This window comes from Ambystoma mexicanum, chromosome 5p (assembly GCF_040938575.1).
Source record: "Ambystoma mexicanum isolate Mex_15411 chromosome 5p, UKY_AmexF1_1, whole genome shotgun sequence".
Taxonomy (NCBI): Eukaryota; Metazoa; Chordata; class Amphibia; order Caudata; family Ambystomatidae; genus Ambystoma; species Ambystoma mexicanum.
In genome coordinates, this window is record NC_090930.1 from 997,945,748 (window position 1) to 997,961,865 (window position 16,118).

The 16,118-nt window shown below is 43.7% G+C and overlaps 1 protein-coding gene across 1 annotated transcript in view; it reads left to right on the forward strand.

Moving 5' to 3' along the window:
* The window catches only part of RIOK1 (RIO kinase 1), an 862,653-nt gene that overhangs the window by 675,393 nt on the left and 171,142 nt on the right, over nucleotides 1-16,118 (forward strand). Inside the window, exon 13 of the mRNA XM_069613474.1 lies at nucleotides 10,911-10,976. Within this exon, the coding sequence (XP_069469575.1) occupies nucleotides 10,911-10,976 (66 nt within the window). The remainder of the gene's footprint in view (nucleotides 1-10,910; nucleotides 10,977-16,118) is intronic.

Below are 16,118 nucleotides of genomic sequence, written 5' to 3' on the forward strand. Positions count from 1 at the left end.
GCTGGTCCTCGCTCGTGAGGACACCTTGGAACGGTCGGCAGAGCACTCCGTAGTGAAACAGAGACCCACCTACGCATAAGCAGGAGAGAGGCCGACGGTGGCGTGCCCTTGGAGAGGTGGGCCGTGCGGTCTTTCAACTATGCCGACATGGAAAGGCCAAGAGACCCGTGGAGTCAGCCGATGCAGCGCGAAGCGGAGAGAGAGAGAGAGAGAGAGATGTGAAAAGCGGTTGAGAAGAGCGAGCAAGACCAACACCCCGGGAAGAACCAGTGATGTGCCCCCACCAGAAAGAAGATAACGGGAGCCACAGAGACACAGTACAGGGGTTGGGCAAGAGTGAAGAGTGCGTAATCTCCCTCTGCACACTAAACGCAAGAGAGATATCAAGATTACTACAGGAATATTCTCCCACATCAGAGGATTTGTGGAAAAATCCAAAGACATTACAGGAGTGATCTCTCTTGTTGCGATAGCCAAGAGGTAGATAAGGAAAGTCCAGGAATGTATACAACGCTGAGAAAGAATAACTGTTGGACATTTAACTAAGCCCAAAGAAGGCCCTGGTAAGAATTATAAGGGCTTATCAGAACTTACAATAGACTATCGGAGAGCATCCCTTAAGGCTGAACAGGTTGGACCAGGAGAAGGGAGACATTCGCCTGGCTTCATTTCTGTTTGCTGAATACATTGGATTAGTGTTAGGGTCAGAATAGGATAGTTTTGGACAGAAGACTGATTCTTTACTTTGACAACCACCCTGACGATGAGCACCCGAAGTTAGGTAGGGCAACCCTTCTAGTTATATGGAAAGATAGGTCCTTTTCTTATTTGAATAAAGCCTTGAGTTTGAAATGTCACAACTTTGTCCGACTCTTTCTGACTTACCAGAAGACCCGGGAGGGTGACCGAAGATAACAGGGTTTCTCATACTTGTCCCAGTGAAGATAGTCGTACGAATTTACAAAGAGAGTGAGAAACATTACTGGAATATACATCCTCGTCCCAGTAAAGACGAAGCATCAACAATATACAAAGAGTGTCAGAATCATTACAAGAAAGCTCAAACTCGTCCCAGTAAAGACAAACTGTCAAAAGTATATAAAGAGAAATGTAATCATTCATAGAACCCTCATACTCATACCAGTAGTGGCAACGCATCAAGGGTATATAAAGAGAGCTGGAATCATTACTGGAACACTCCCACTCAGTACAAAGTGTCAAGCGTACATGGGGAGACTAAAAATAGTTGCCGGAGGGCTTATATTAGTCCCGGTCAAGATACCTCACTGAGAGTGAATGAAAGGCAAAATAATCAGTATTTGAGTCCTCAAACTTATGCTAATTAAGGAAAGAAACGGGCATTTTAATAGAGAGAGAGGATCTTTTGTTTTAATTACATGAAAGGAAAAGAGATATCTCTTGGAAGGAACGAAACAGTTGAAAGCTTGAGAACCCAATAGCTGAACTCTGATTTAATAGCTACAGTCGCCAAGAACAACCTAATATGCTATTGAACAAAACTGGCTGAGAAAACTGTTACACAGGAGAAGGGAGTCATTCTCCTGTGCCTTAGTTGTTAAATTAGTGGTAGGGTCAGCATAGCTTAGTTTTGGACAGTGGACTTTAATTTTGGTTTCGACTATCACCGATGACTGATGAGCACCTTAGTTAGCTTTGCTATGTAGGGAATACCCACCCTACCCTAGCTTAGGGAAGTTAGGAGTTTTCACCTTTTAATTTAATAAATAACTAACGTGAGAAGGAAAACCAGAGTCGTGTACTTCTTCTGACTTGCCACACCTGCTACAAGTAGGACCTCTGTCAGGAGGTTCTGCAGGATATTTTCTCCTGTTTGAGGACTCCTCATGTGGACCTTTTCCCTTCCTATGCAAACAGGAAGTGCACATGGTTCTGCTCCAGGCAATTTCCATGACATGCAGCTCTTAGGGGATGCACTGATGGTTGATTGAACCTGCACTATGTATTCCTGCCAATCCCTGCCATTCTGCTGGTTCTCAGGAGGCTGCATTTGTTCAGGTCCATGATGATCTTGATCATTCTGGACTGGGCCTGGAGAACTTGGTACCCAGAATTGCTGGACGTGTCCATCTGCCCGCTGTGGCGTCTTCTGTGGAGAAGTGGATCTGCTATCCCGTTTGGCAGAATGAGCCCTCCAACGAACCTCAACATCTTGAACATTCATGCCTTGGTGCTGAAAGGTTGAGGTATAAGAAATGTGATTTGTCGGGAGACATCTGAAACTTGCTCCTCTCTGCCCAAAGGTCTGTATCTAAAACCATTTATGCCTTCTGTAGGTTTTCAGCCTGGTGCCGGGAAAAGGCATCTTGATCATTTTACTTGCTCCACTTCCGCAGTTTCAGATTTTCTGTTTTCTTTGGCCCGGATGTGCCTGCAGATTAGCACTGTAGAGGGGTATCTTGCTGCCATTTTGGTTTTCAAGAGAACCCCGGAGCAGGGCTGCTAAGTATGTGCCTGAAGGTCTCGGAGCTCAGTCCACTAGAAGGCTGACTGCCACCTCTGCTCTGCAACATGGTGTCACTGTTCTGGACATTTGTCAGGCAGCTTTGTGGGTTTATCTGCAAATGTTTGCAAAGCATTACTGCGTGGGTTCTCAGTCTGGACACTGATGCTCGTTTTTGGTAGAGTGGTCCTTCATAGTTTTTTGGTTTAGGTTGTGTTCTTGCTCTCCTCACTGCTTTATATCGAGATGCTGCTATGGGAGTCTATCAAAGATGAGGAATCTGAGAGAGAAATGAATCCATTAGAAGAACAACTTTCATAACTCTATGTAATGTTCTTTCTGATGGATGTTCCTCCCAAGGATTCCTCATCACCCTTTCAACCTGCCCCACTTGACAGATAACTACTACACTTTGGTTCTGCGCTCCCTCAGCGTCTGAGTGCTAGGGAAAAAGGGTGGAACTAAGGTCATGGAGCATGGTGCCTCGATATATACTAGGCTCAACGTCATGGCCGGTGCGTAGAGGCCTTAGGCGCGGCCGACGCAGCATTGTGATGCGCCCTCTGGCGACGGAAATGTTTTCTGTAGAGCAGCTGTGCTGGGAGATAGTTAACGAAGAAGAAGAATCTGTGGGAGGAACAGCCTTCAGAAAGAATATTACTGGGACATAAGTAATTTGTTCTTAACTCATACCACGTAACCTGACACCCTAAGCTATCTCTAATAATACAAAATGGACCCTAGCCCTATGCCACGGCCCCCCACTGGTGTCTCCTGTGAGTGAAACAACCTCCCACCTTAAGGACTACCACCACATGCTTGGGAAGTGTTCTGAATGCTGTGATAACGCTCCCTCTGTAAAGTCCCTGTCTCACGGTAAGGCTTACTAGGGTTTGCCCAGTGAAACTTTGCTACCAAGCAAGGCATATGCACATTGTCAGCAGCTTCCTACAACCTCTCCTCAGGGTCATAACCCTTCCAATCGAGCAGTTATTGAAACTTCCTTCTAGTTACCCTGGTGTCAAAAATAGCCTATACCCCATATTCTGCCGAGTCCCTCTCTATGTGGCCTCTGAAGATGGAGCCACCACAGATCTAGTATGTGCTCCACATGGTTTCAGGAAACTCGCAGGAAAGCCTGTATGGATATTTCAGCCCAGAGGAAACCGCAACCTCTAGGAGTGCACGTGATGGCCAACCCTAGCAATTAAGCCCTCATCCTCTTACCACATATGTAACTGTTCCCTAGGTCTTTGGGAGCAAGGCACTTATTCATCAACACAGTGTAGAACTTCAGAAGACTGGTTGTCAGCGGCTGGGATTACTACCTATAGGACACTGATGACTCTGGTAGCAAGACCTGTTAAGCTCGCTTTCCTGGGTTGCAAAGTTCCCTCGATGCTCCTCGATTAGGTACAGCCAAAATAAGGGCGTTGTTTTATGCTACCGACCTAATCTTGATGTCTAAAACACCAGCTGGATTACAGAAATTACTTAACATCTTAGAAAATTATACGCAAAGAAACGACTTGGTGATGAACACACAGAAGACCAAAATAATGTCGATACAGCTGACAAAAATGTCAAGAAAAAAGAAAACTAACAAATGTTATTTAGACAACTACTCCTTGGAAGATGTGAAGGTGTATAAGTATTTAGCAGTTAACATGAGTACTTGCAGAAAAGGCCAAGCATATAAGGAGGGCATTAAAGCGAAAGTAAATCACGCCATTTCACAAACCAAAATCTTACTATATACATATGGAACATTTTCAATTGAACCTGCTATTCTTTTTTTATTTACAAAAAATGGTTCCAACAGTTCTATACGGGTCAGAGAGTAAACTTGTTCAGGAAGCACAATGGTTAAAAATCGAAAGTCGATATTGGAAGACTACATTAAACATTCAGTATTCTGTTCCTATAGCTCAATTACGATACGAACTTGGGCTCCCATCTCTGTATGGACTATACAAATGGAGAATTTGTTCGACGCATAGGAGTTTTTTGGAACCTGAACTATGTCCAACTGTTCTTACGACACTTGCTGAGCATATGGGGAAAGCTGACCAGATATTTGCTCACAATTGGAGGAGGATTATAAAGCAAACTTTAGAAGAAGCTGACATAAATGAAGAAATTCTTCTCACAAACCCCACACGTGCAAAAAATAAGCTACTTTTGTGGGATTAGATTGTAACCATGAACCAAGCAAAAAGTTACAAATGTGGTCATACAGTTACATTTGTTGACAAAAAAAAATAAACATTACTGAGGGCTATCTGCTTAAAGCCCCCATTGCAGATTATAGACGGGTCATCTTACGATTCCGTCTAAACATTTTGCCTACTGGAGAAATTAAAGTGCGACGGAAACAAATCAACATTAAAGACAGTATCTGCAGATACAAGTGTGGCTCTAAGGAAAAAGAATCGCTCCAACATCTAATAAGCGAGTGTCCAAAGTTGAGAAATATGATTTTTTTTTTCAAACAACTGTTTGAAAATTGTGTCATAATTACACCACAGGAGCTATGGAAGGAGATTCTCATGCATGACAAAAAACAGGAGGATTCCTACTGCCATCGTAAATTTTGTACGATTTCTTAAACTAATATAATTTTGTAAAACACTTGACTTTACAAATAGTATGGATTGCAAGAATTGTATACTGTCAAGATGTCTGAAAAATGATCACATTTTGTAAAGGTTTATTTTAAACCAAATACAAATAAAAAATAAGTTCCCTCCAAGATTTGGGATGGGGTCAGGCACCGGACTTCATCTCACCTACTACACTGCATATTTCCTTTGCATAAAGTGTACATACAGAGAATATTTTCATATACATACTGTGTGGACAATCCCTTATTGTATTTATTTTTTCATATTTTACACTGTACCTTTTTAACACCCTGCTTCCTTGTTTAGAATATTGCTATGACTGCTGTCACCCTTACACAGAGCCAGGTATGTATAGAGAAACACTACAACCTAGGTGTGAATTCATCTACCTGAAGCATAAACGTAGGTTTAAGGAAGATCCTTTTTAATACATCACCCTATCCAGCACACATGCCCCACATCAGCAAACACACCACAAGTACAAGCGCACATACACCCTAAACCCCCATGACTGCCTTTTCTCCCCCGCACACAAACTTTTGTCCTCTTCTAGCAGGCCAGTTATTTCTTCACGCTTCATTTTATATTTATCAGTGCATCTGCTGGATGTCTTTTTTAATGCATTCACCACCACTTGTGACAACAATCACTCCTTGCTCGTCAGATCTCTTAGCATGATACATCACTTTCCTCATTGACTTGTTTACTTGTGCGTTTCTTTTGTGTCTGGATGTATGGAGGCTGCAGGGTAGTGGGGTAAAGCAAACAACAAGCAAACAAGAGCCAGCGCAACAGCTCTGGACAAAGGACCGGAGGACCATTGATGGGGCATTGGGTTGGGGGATGGGACCAATTAACTTCATGCAGAACAATCGGTTTCCACTGTATGGCTTCAGAATTGTGTATTACTTAGTCTGATGACCTACTGTAAACTATTGAAAAGTTGGTGATAAGCGTTTGGCCATTTTGCATGATATTGCCTCATTCTGACCCGTGTTCCCTGGAGAGCAATTGGTGTCGACATGTAGATTTGGGGATGAATAAGTGGGGATGAAAAGCATACTTCATCTTACATTAGAAATGAGAAGAGTTAGATGGTATACTATTAACAGAAAAACCTTCTAACTCCTCATTTTGGTTATTCTTTTCTTGCAGAAGCATGCTGTCTGTATTATAAAACCAAAACATACACAATTGGAGTTTCTCGCTCGTTTAACCACATCTGTGCAGGAACAATTCCCAGCTTAATTGCAGTGCTCTTAATTCTAGTAGGTTTCGTGAGGAACATTTTCCAGCTGAATTGCAGTGCTCTTAATTCTAGTAGGTTTCATGAGGTCATGGCCATCCATGTCCTCAGCAACACTGAGAGCTAACCCAAGAAGTAGACAGCTACATCCTGGTTTGGCGGCATGGAATAAGGAGTCTGACCAAACTGTGACATAGTGGTTGATAAGACTTTTATTTTCAGTGAATAAACCTATCTATCCCTAAGTAGTGGTGGTTTCCCAACCTCAAACAAACTAAAAACTCGGGCAGTCAGGAAGTCAGTATAGTCCAAATCAAAAGTTCACAGTCCTAGTCCAAACTCCTATTCTATCCCTACCACTTAAACACAAAACCTAATCTAAGAAAAATGGTTATTTTTAAAACCCAGTAGAATGATTCCCTTCTACTGGGTGTGAGTCTCTCAGGGTGCAGCCTTCTCAAGCTCAGGAAATGATCCGAGATCCACAAACAAAGGACAAGTTCCCAAGTGCAAAAAGAAACCAGATTTCCAGGTGGGGCTAGGAAAAATACTCCCTTCTCCTAGCTTGCGCCCCAGTATCTTGTAAGCCTTTTACCAGCTATTTTATCTTCAACTTCTTTAACAATTCTTGTAGCTCCTTCCAAGGGTTTCTTCCGTTCTCTAGTCTTTCTTTCAAGGTTACCTTGCCCCGAGATTCCCTGAAACTTTGATTCTCCAGTACCACACGCTTGTGGAACTGGCCAGGGAAATTGCCTTAAAACGTGCTTCACTACTTTCTCTTCTTCTACAGCTACTAGACCCACAGTATCAAACTTTCCCGGCCCTCTCCCGGATGTATCCTTATTCCTGTTACCTTCTCACAGGGATTGTTTCGCCAGGGGTTGTGGGTTTGTTCTTCTAACTTCACCTTCTAACTCTGCTTCTCTTCGTAGGCTTGCTTATCTTCACGGCCGGGTACTGCTGGCGGTCTCTGTGCAAGTTCTGGAGCGGACAGACCACCTGTTACAGACCACGCCACCACTGCAATTTCTCGTGCTCCCCATACATTCGCCTACGTGGCTCCATGGTAGTCTAGCATAGGTGGTCTCGGTGCAGTTCTCAGACTGCACGTCCTATCCACAACAGGTCGCTCCACCACCGTTCAATGGTTACATGTTGTTAGGCAAGATTGTATGCAGTACCCTGACCTCCTGGCAATAGGAACCCAAACTTTGGTATAAGTCTGTACTGCACAGGTTGGTAGCGTGATTGAGCACCCAGGCTTATCTCAAGAGGGGTCAATGTGAGCTGTAGGGGAGTTGCACAGAGATTCACAGTGACAAGTATTCAAATAAACTCTTACACACAAGGTTTCTTGATTAAACAATTGTTAATGTATGTATCAGTCAGTTAGAGTAAGCCTTCTTCATAAGGGGCAATATCATAGTAACACACAAATACACTCCAAAATACACACTCTTAATACTTCTAAATCAGTAAGCACCCTTTTGGGATGACACTCGGACACTTCCTACACAGTCAGGTGACTTTAGTAACTAGGACACTGTGGATATTGATATACTACTGTTGGCATTTTGTTAGAGAAAGGTATTCAGGACAAAACAAGAGATCTCACAAATATTCTCAAACCCCCCAATGCAAAGTTAGTTAACCCCTTCCTTGAAGGAAGACTAAACACACTGACAGAGGGAAGAAGAGTCATTCAGGGAGCCAGGCTAGGCCAAAGTCACTTTGGGCAAAAGTCTAGGTGAGCTGAAGCACTACTCAGAGGTAGGTAAAAGTCTTGCAAAATATTTTAGAAGTCTGCATTCCTGTCTCCTAGGAGACTAAGCACAGGGAGTCTCGGCTACCACCCTCGCTTTGTGCCCCCGCCAGACACCCTGGAGCCAGAGGCGGGCTTCACTCGTGAATCCTGCCCAAGGCAAAATGAACAAAGGAACCAAACCCGGTTTGGCACGCAGAGTAAATCTCAAGAAGGACCTTTCCACAGAGGAATGGTGAAAAAAGACGCCCAGGGCCATTTTGACAGAAATTGCACTCTTGAGTGCTTTAATGCATCTGCGAACGCACACCACATTAGTTAAAAGTAAGCCACTGCCACCAGCCATTCATCGAGGAAAGTGTAACATAAAAATGTTACATGAGAAGCTAGACAAAGGGGATACTAAGTATCCCCTCCAGCACCCTATTGTAAGATAGTGGATGCTGGGTCTAGAAAGTTACAGTTGTAAGTAAAGTCAATTTCACTTTACTATTCTTGGAAACAGGAGTTTATCCAAGAGGAATGTATTTAAACCATGGGAAATCTGAAAGACTTCCCTGTGTCACTGCATTAAAGGCGCTGTGTGACACAATGTAAAATATGATGCCCATGGAGTTTGCCAGACTCCATAAGTTAAAAGAAACAGAGTTTAAATCACATTTAAAATACATGAGAGTGGGGGAAAAAAGGGTCTCACTCTCTTCAGGTAAAAAATGTAAGTCCTAAAATCCAGCAAAGTTGCTGGGGTTCTCTAAGGTAGAGAGGAATTAGCAAATTTCAGAGAATTCTCCCTAACACATGTGATTTGATCGAATGAAAAAACAAATAAAATTTAAACGAATATAAAACAACTAACACCAAAATAGCACATTTCTTTTTTGTTGTTTTTGGGGTTGTTTCCACTCCCAAAGTCCCCCCTTCTTCTTTGTAACACTTTTCCCCCACTCCCAAGCCAGGGTCGGACTGGCACAAGAAATGGGCCCAGACACCCAAGAAAAAGTGGCCCAGCCCTCGCCTCATGACCCTTGACCTCTGATGACATCACTGTAAGTGATGTCATTTGACTCCACCCGAAAGTGACATCCCGGGAAGCGATAAAACACGACCCTTCACCCTTGACAAAACAGGAAGTGGCATCAAATAGCATTGTTCCCAAGTACACTACGTAAAATATGGTTATGATTTCACTAATGTGATATACATTTCATTTCATTCAAGAATGGATCACCATATGTATCATTCATATCTGTGTGTATAGATCCATATTGTCAAATTGCTGTGAATGCAAGCAGACGTCCAAGGCCAAATGATAATGTTATTGTATAGCACTTACGCTCTTTTTTATAGAACAAATATGCACACAATATCACCCAACCTGTGTTGGTACTCGTGTATCGACCTCTGAAGGATGAAAGGCTGAGATGGCCTTGCTGGGATTCGAGCCTGCAGATCACACACACAACGCAGCAGCGAGCGCTCAACCTACTGAGCTATCATGTCAGCTATAATAAAATGAGCAATTACTCTGTAGTGGATACCATTAAACTGGTAACTAAGATTTAACAGCAGACCAGTTAAGTTAATCTGCAGGTCTGGTGCAAAGTTGGCCACATGCTGCAGCAGCATGTGAATGATGCATGCATCATAATTTATGATGCACACATCATGCATGCAAATCAGTCATCAAAGCAAGGTAACATGTGTTACCTTGCACTGATATGCCGTTGCAGGTGCTTTTTGTTTGTTTCAAAAAAAGTATGATTCTTTTTTTTTTCAAACTTAAAACAAAATAATAATAATAAAACCACCCCAGGCATGGTCAGAAACCGGCCCCCAGGGACTACACATGATTTCGGCCCAGCCACGGGCCGAGTGGCAGATAGGCTAATCAGACCCTGCTCCCAGCCCCATTTTTAGTTTTTTCCAAAATTAGTTATTTTGGTATTAGTCGTTTTTTCATTTGGTGAAATTTCTTTGTTTTCTATTCAATATAATCACTGCATACCCCTCTCAATGTCTCTATTTCATGTGCGCCAGCTCAAAGCCGACTTGCAAGATGCAGTCCCTGGATCCCGCTGCTCGTCTGTGCTACACTGTAGAGCTGCCTCGCTGCAGTCTCCTGAAGCCCAGTTTCAACCTTGTGGGCTTCTCGGCGATGTCCTCGCTCAACCGGGTTCTCCTTCTGTATTCAGAACAGAGCAAAGTCCTTCTTTGCTGTTTAGTTTAAATAACAGGGACTGTCCCAGCATAAGGTCAGTTTGATTGACGATAGCTGTCACGCACCCCTTCCACTTGATTGTAACACGCTCAAGTTCTTCTTCGTCCCTGTACTCATTACATCGAGATTGTCTGACAGTTTACAACAACACATGGTTTCAGACTTTAGCCTAGGTAGAGAAGGTTTAGGTGTTATGACCCTGTGGGGTTGGGAGTTAAAGGGGCCATGTCCGAGATTCACGTTCTTATCCACACGAGGGAGTTCCTCCCCACGAGACATCCCGCATGTTGCCACCCCTAGGGGGACTATTGGTTAGCGGTTACACCTCCCTAGCCTCATGGAATGGGGCTTCCCTCTGGGGAGAAGTGATGCCATCTGGAGGTTCATCACACTGGGCAGTAAAGTTGTTTAGCATCCCTGCATTAGAGTGACCAATGAAGTACTTAAGGTCAAAGTTAAACCTTATTTGCAATTTACCTTGCTCGAAATAATGTTAAATTCCAGTTGTGAACAATCTTCTTACTACACACATTATGTTATGGTCCTAAATCATTGTTTGTTTTTCTCACAACTAACAGGCGATGGAGGTGTCTTCACAAAGAACTGAAGAGGAACGATCTAGTCAAGACAACGTGGATGAAGAGGCAAGTTGAAATTCCTAGCTTCTGTTTTATTTGCAATGTGAATGCTTTTAGATTGTTAACTTTGCTTCTGAGGACCCCATTGCTTAGAATAGATGCTTTTTTACACACACTTCACTGATTTCATAAGGGAAAAAGCACACACATTACATATGCACACCAAAAGGGTGGTGTTTAATGTGTAAGACAGGTACTTGAATGATGGACAATACACTTGCTTCGGTCCAATTCTATTCCCAAACTATAGAAACTACTCCTTTATGGGGCAGAAATGCACACTGCTTATTTTGCTTTTGAAATGCTGCTCCAGGATTCTGTGTACCTTGCTTGATAAACCGTCATCCAGTGGACCCCTGCTCTTTGTGGTCTGGAACTGCTTCATTTGTCAGATGTTTTCAGTAAGTGCAAGACAAATAAAAAAGCACATATCCTATGGATAACATTTTCATCGTCGTTGTTCACCAGAGATCAGACACAAGTAGGAGAGACATTGGTCCTTGCAGTACAAGAAGATGGCTCTTTCCTATTAGCATTCTTCTCACCATCTGGTGGACTTACTTGTTCGTTCAGGAGACCCTCAGATGAAACCGCTGAATCTATGTGATCACTGCGCATCACCAAAATGTCGACCTGTTTTTTGTTTTACCCTATTTCACTGCATGTATATGCAGGGGGAGACCCCCGCAGCTCCCCACCTCCATACCCCCACACATTTATTTTCAACTTTACCCACCCCTCCACATATATATGCAGTGAAATGGGGCTGTGAAAATGCAGCATTTTGTGATGCACAGTGATAGGGTGATACCAAACTGCCTAGTCAAATAACTTTAAAAAGTTGTGGTCTGGACTACCTGCATACTCCAGATCTTGTCTCTATCGTACCAGGAAAGACTGAGTACTTCTAGGTCCTGCTTGAAGCACCTTGGTTGATCATGCCTGTGCTACATCCTCCAAGAAGGCTAATCAAGTAATCAGACTGGAGCCACTTTACTGCCACATCATCTTGTTTCAATATTCCCAGACTTATATCAAGCTGCAGCTACATCCTTCAAAAGGAACCTTTCAGCTTTTGCTCAGGGAAAATTCAAGCAGTACAAGAAGATTTAGTTTGTTTATTTAGCACAACTCATCACGTTGCAGCTGCTTCAGTCAGCTTTCTGGGGTAGGGTAGAGGTTCATGTTCATTAGGTTCAAGTTATGAGAGTCCTGTCTTTTGTGCACTAGCCAATGGACAGAGGCGAGTGGGTTTCCAACCATATCAGAATCACTTGATGTTATCTTCAAGTATGAGATCTAGGAGGATGGAGTTCTACTGGGGTGTATCTGTTAGGACATTTTTTCTAGAATCCACCCAAAGGACTTTATAAGACTACCCTTGGGCAATACAGAAACACAAATGACTTCCACGGAAAGAGTAAAAGAAAGGTTGAATGGGGATAAAAGGTTCCCATTCACTCAGGAACATAGAAAAAGAATTCACAAACCCAGCAAACATGTTGGGGGTCTCACAGGTGACAGTGATTTAGCATAAAGAAAATCTTATCTAACAGTATCTTTATACACTCTCTAGAATTCGATCCTGAACCTGTTTAGCTCAGTGGGTGGTCTGATTGTCCCTTGTTTGGAAACTTGAAGGGTGTGATGAAGGGGGCTGTGTTCCTCCCCAAACCAGAGGATGATGGTCACCAGACAGTATGTGGAGGATTTGCTTGTCATACTCCCTTGGTTCCCTTTGGGGATAGTCCCGTTTCACCAAATAAACCCCCTTCCAAAGTGTAGGAGCTTAAGGCTTAGCCTAGCGTGTCCCTTGGGGGTAAAAATAACTACTGACTTAGTGTGCAATTTTATTACTATCCAAAACCCCATTGTTACTGAACACAGGTCTGGAGAGGGGGTTTTATGAGTTTGCCAGACCGGAGAAGTCCTGTAAACCTCAAACCCCAGTGCAGGTGTACAATCTGCCACTAAGCCTTACCTGCACCCCACTCTTGAGGGCAGGTGTGGAATCTGCCAACAGTGCCCCCTGTGCAGACTGCAAACATTGTACCACTAAATTTCAATTGCCAAACAATGTTTTATTGGCCCCAGGCTTCACCACAAGGAATGCCACAGCGCATATCTGCGGTGGGTGAATGTCCCTTGTAGAATTCAGCATGGCCTTCTGTTGGGACTGACTTTCCATACTCTGGCCTGGTGGACAGATTATTGGAAGGCCAACCTATGTTGTGACTGGGACAACTCTGGGAGCTGTAGCCAAACCAGTTCAAGGTAGCAGTGACGAGAGGTCTAGGCTAAGTCTCAAGAGGTGGTGAATGTGTAAAGGGTCCACAATGAGTACACACAATGGGAATCACAGATTACACTTAGACAGTATGTATAAAAATACAGTTATTTGTAGGGCATAATACAAATCAAACCCCTGTAAAAAAAAGTACTGATTAGTTTATGCACTACAGGTTCACAGATAATTAACCCTAACTTCAAAGGTCCTTCCCTAAATTGTCTGGAGCCTTATGCCCAAAAGGTCAGGAAAAGTTCAGACACAGTTTGTGATGCAGAATAAAATTAATGTAGGTTCTCTGGGGTTCAGTGAACGGTTCCAAGGGTTAGAGGACAGTTTATTGTAACTAACAAAAGTGTCCCCAACTTTCAGAAGGCTTGCGCGAGCAAGCAGTGGCAAAGCCAAGGTATAGTAAAGGGTTTATAAAAGTTAGCAAAACATTTAAAGGGAGTTTAGGGGCATGTAAGAACCACTGTAACTCACCCCCCGCAATCCGATTCTTCAGGGGACTTGGCAGGTCAATTGAAGATGGTCCAAGGTTGTTTTTACCGCCGCCCGCCTCAGTCCTTGATTCACAGGGGTTGCAGGTTCGAGCAGATCACCGGTCGGTATCTTTAGCTGGTGCAAGGACTCTCGGACGAAGAATGCAGAAAAACACGATGCAGGACCCCTCTCAGGACCGGACTTGACTCCGGTAAGCTGTTTCGGGCGGTGGTCAACGCAGCACGAGGACGCAAAAAGACTCATCTGTCATGGTCAGACTTTCCCTCCCATCTCGAGTCCCCTTGATGCTAGGACAATTTTGCTGAGGTAGGTCTGGCTGGACAAGCTAAAGGTCCCCCAGGTTCCAGGCCTCAATATGGAACGTCGATGTCGACAGCCCAAACTCAGAGCTGGTCAGCCACAGGATGGTCCTGGGACGCTTCAGACAGCTCTCCTTTGCAGGGTACCGAGCAGACGCAAGGAATGGATGTTCCCTCTACTCCACGGGTCACAGCTCCCTCCCATGACTGCTGACAATGTTTCCCAGTACTGACAGCCTAAAGGACATGTCCGTTTCCCCATAACAGATGAGCAGAAGACAGTGTAGTGAAGTTCAAGGCTTCACTGCACTGTAAAAAGTAAAGGTCAGGATCAAAAATAAAAGTAAAAAGTTTGGTGGTCCATAAAAATGGAAGGAAAGATGCAGTAAAGAGAAATCTTTCCCAACACCAGCCTGTTGGGGGACAGCCCAGTACCAAGGACAAATGCTGGTAAACCAACTGAGCTGTGCCATTCATACAGATCCCAGGAGACCAACCAGACCCTGAGAGTGGAATCTGTTATGGCAGCAGGCCTAAAAAAAGGCAAAGTCGTGAGCAAAGTGTCACAGTTACACAGAAAGACGGCAGAGTCTGTGTTTCCTGGATTTGCTACCAACTACTGTTTATCCATGCAAATCTGAGTCCCTTGCAATCCTGCAATCCGTGCTTGTATCTATTACAAAGCCCTGGGAGCTTTGCGAGCTCGGCTTGTCACGGCTTGGTGGACTTCAAAGGATAAAATAAGTGCGCATGCGCGAAGCGCGTGCAAAGTCGTGAGCAAAGTCTCACAGTTACACAGTTGCAAAGCTGCACAGCTTTAAAGCCCCCATTCTACTACTGTGCACAGGAAAACTATGTGGCGAGAAAGGATATTGTTCACTGTACCTTACTACTTCTCAACACAAGATACTGAAAGCTTCCTTGAAAAGGCAACGTGAAATCGTCCGCAGAGTGCATCTACCTGTGGAAACAATCCGTCCAACTTGCACCTGCAGTGCGCATTTAAAGGAAACTGACAAACAGCCTCTTGATTGCTAAGTACTTTCTTACCTCCCGGAATCATGATGGAGCAGCCTGGATCGCGCACTAGGAAGCAGCGACACTAGCTCTTCCTCAAACTTCCATCTGGCACCTCCTCCAAGATAATGACTCAATTGCTGGTAAGTGAATCAATGATGTCCCCCTTAAACAAACATCTAACAAACATTATGCCAAAAGTAACGATCCTCCAAACACCAAATGAAATTCTAAGAGGAGCGCACAAGAGAGCGATGGTAGATGTCAATTTACCAATACGCTGAAACCCAGTTGCAAAAGAGATTACTTCAAATGCTATGGAAGAAACACAGCCCACTGATACTAACACAGTTGACGTGACAGAAGCAGAACTTCTAGAATTGACGGCTACACTACCTAGCTCGATACTAAAGGAGTCCATGCCGGGTGACTGTTCGTCCCCAGAGCTTGTGCAGGCTGTTAATGCGTCAGCATCTGGTAAACAACACAGCCCCGTAGAAATCAAAGAAACATGTACCCTTGGAACCTCAATGAGTCCAGACCCTCACAATGATTGAAGGGTAACTGGGGACGCTGGAAGTATAAACACCAGTAGTGGGCTGGAACCTTCACAAAATTGCATAGGCTACAGAGTCACAAAACCCTCTTCTGCTACAAGCCCAATAATGAGGATTAAAGTAGTCGCAGACTGTAGAAATAACAGTCAAGCGTGGAACAAACGGCAAGAAAAGCATCTAAATCTTCTGAATCACCAAAGTTCATATCAATGGAACTTATGGCTACTAGCCAAAAAGAAGAAAAAAATCGGCTTTGCCTGCCAGCTGACCTAGGGGTGCAAATTCACAATAATATAACGGCAGCCCTGACAATCTCTCTGCCCCCCTTCTTAAAATGTATGAAAACATACATGCGACTCTAAAGGACCATGAAATGCTGTTGGCTTTGATGCAAATCAAATTAAATCCAATCGAAACCTTAATTGACTCAATTCAGGAAAGCTTGAATAAGGAAGATGAAACATCAACGATGTGGCAAGCAAGA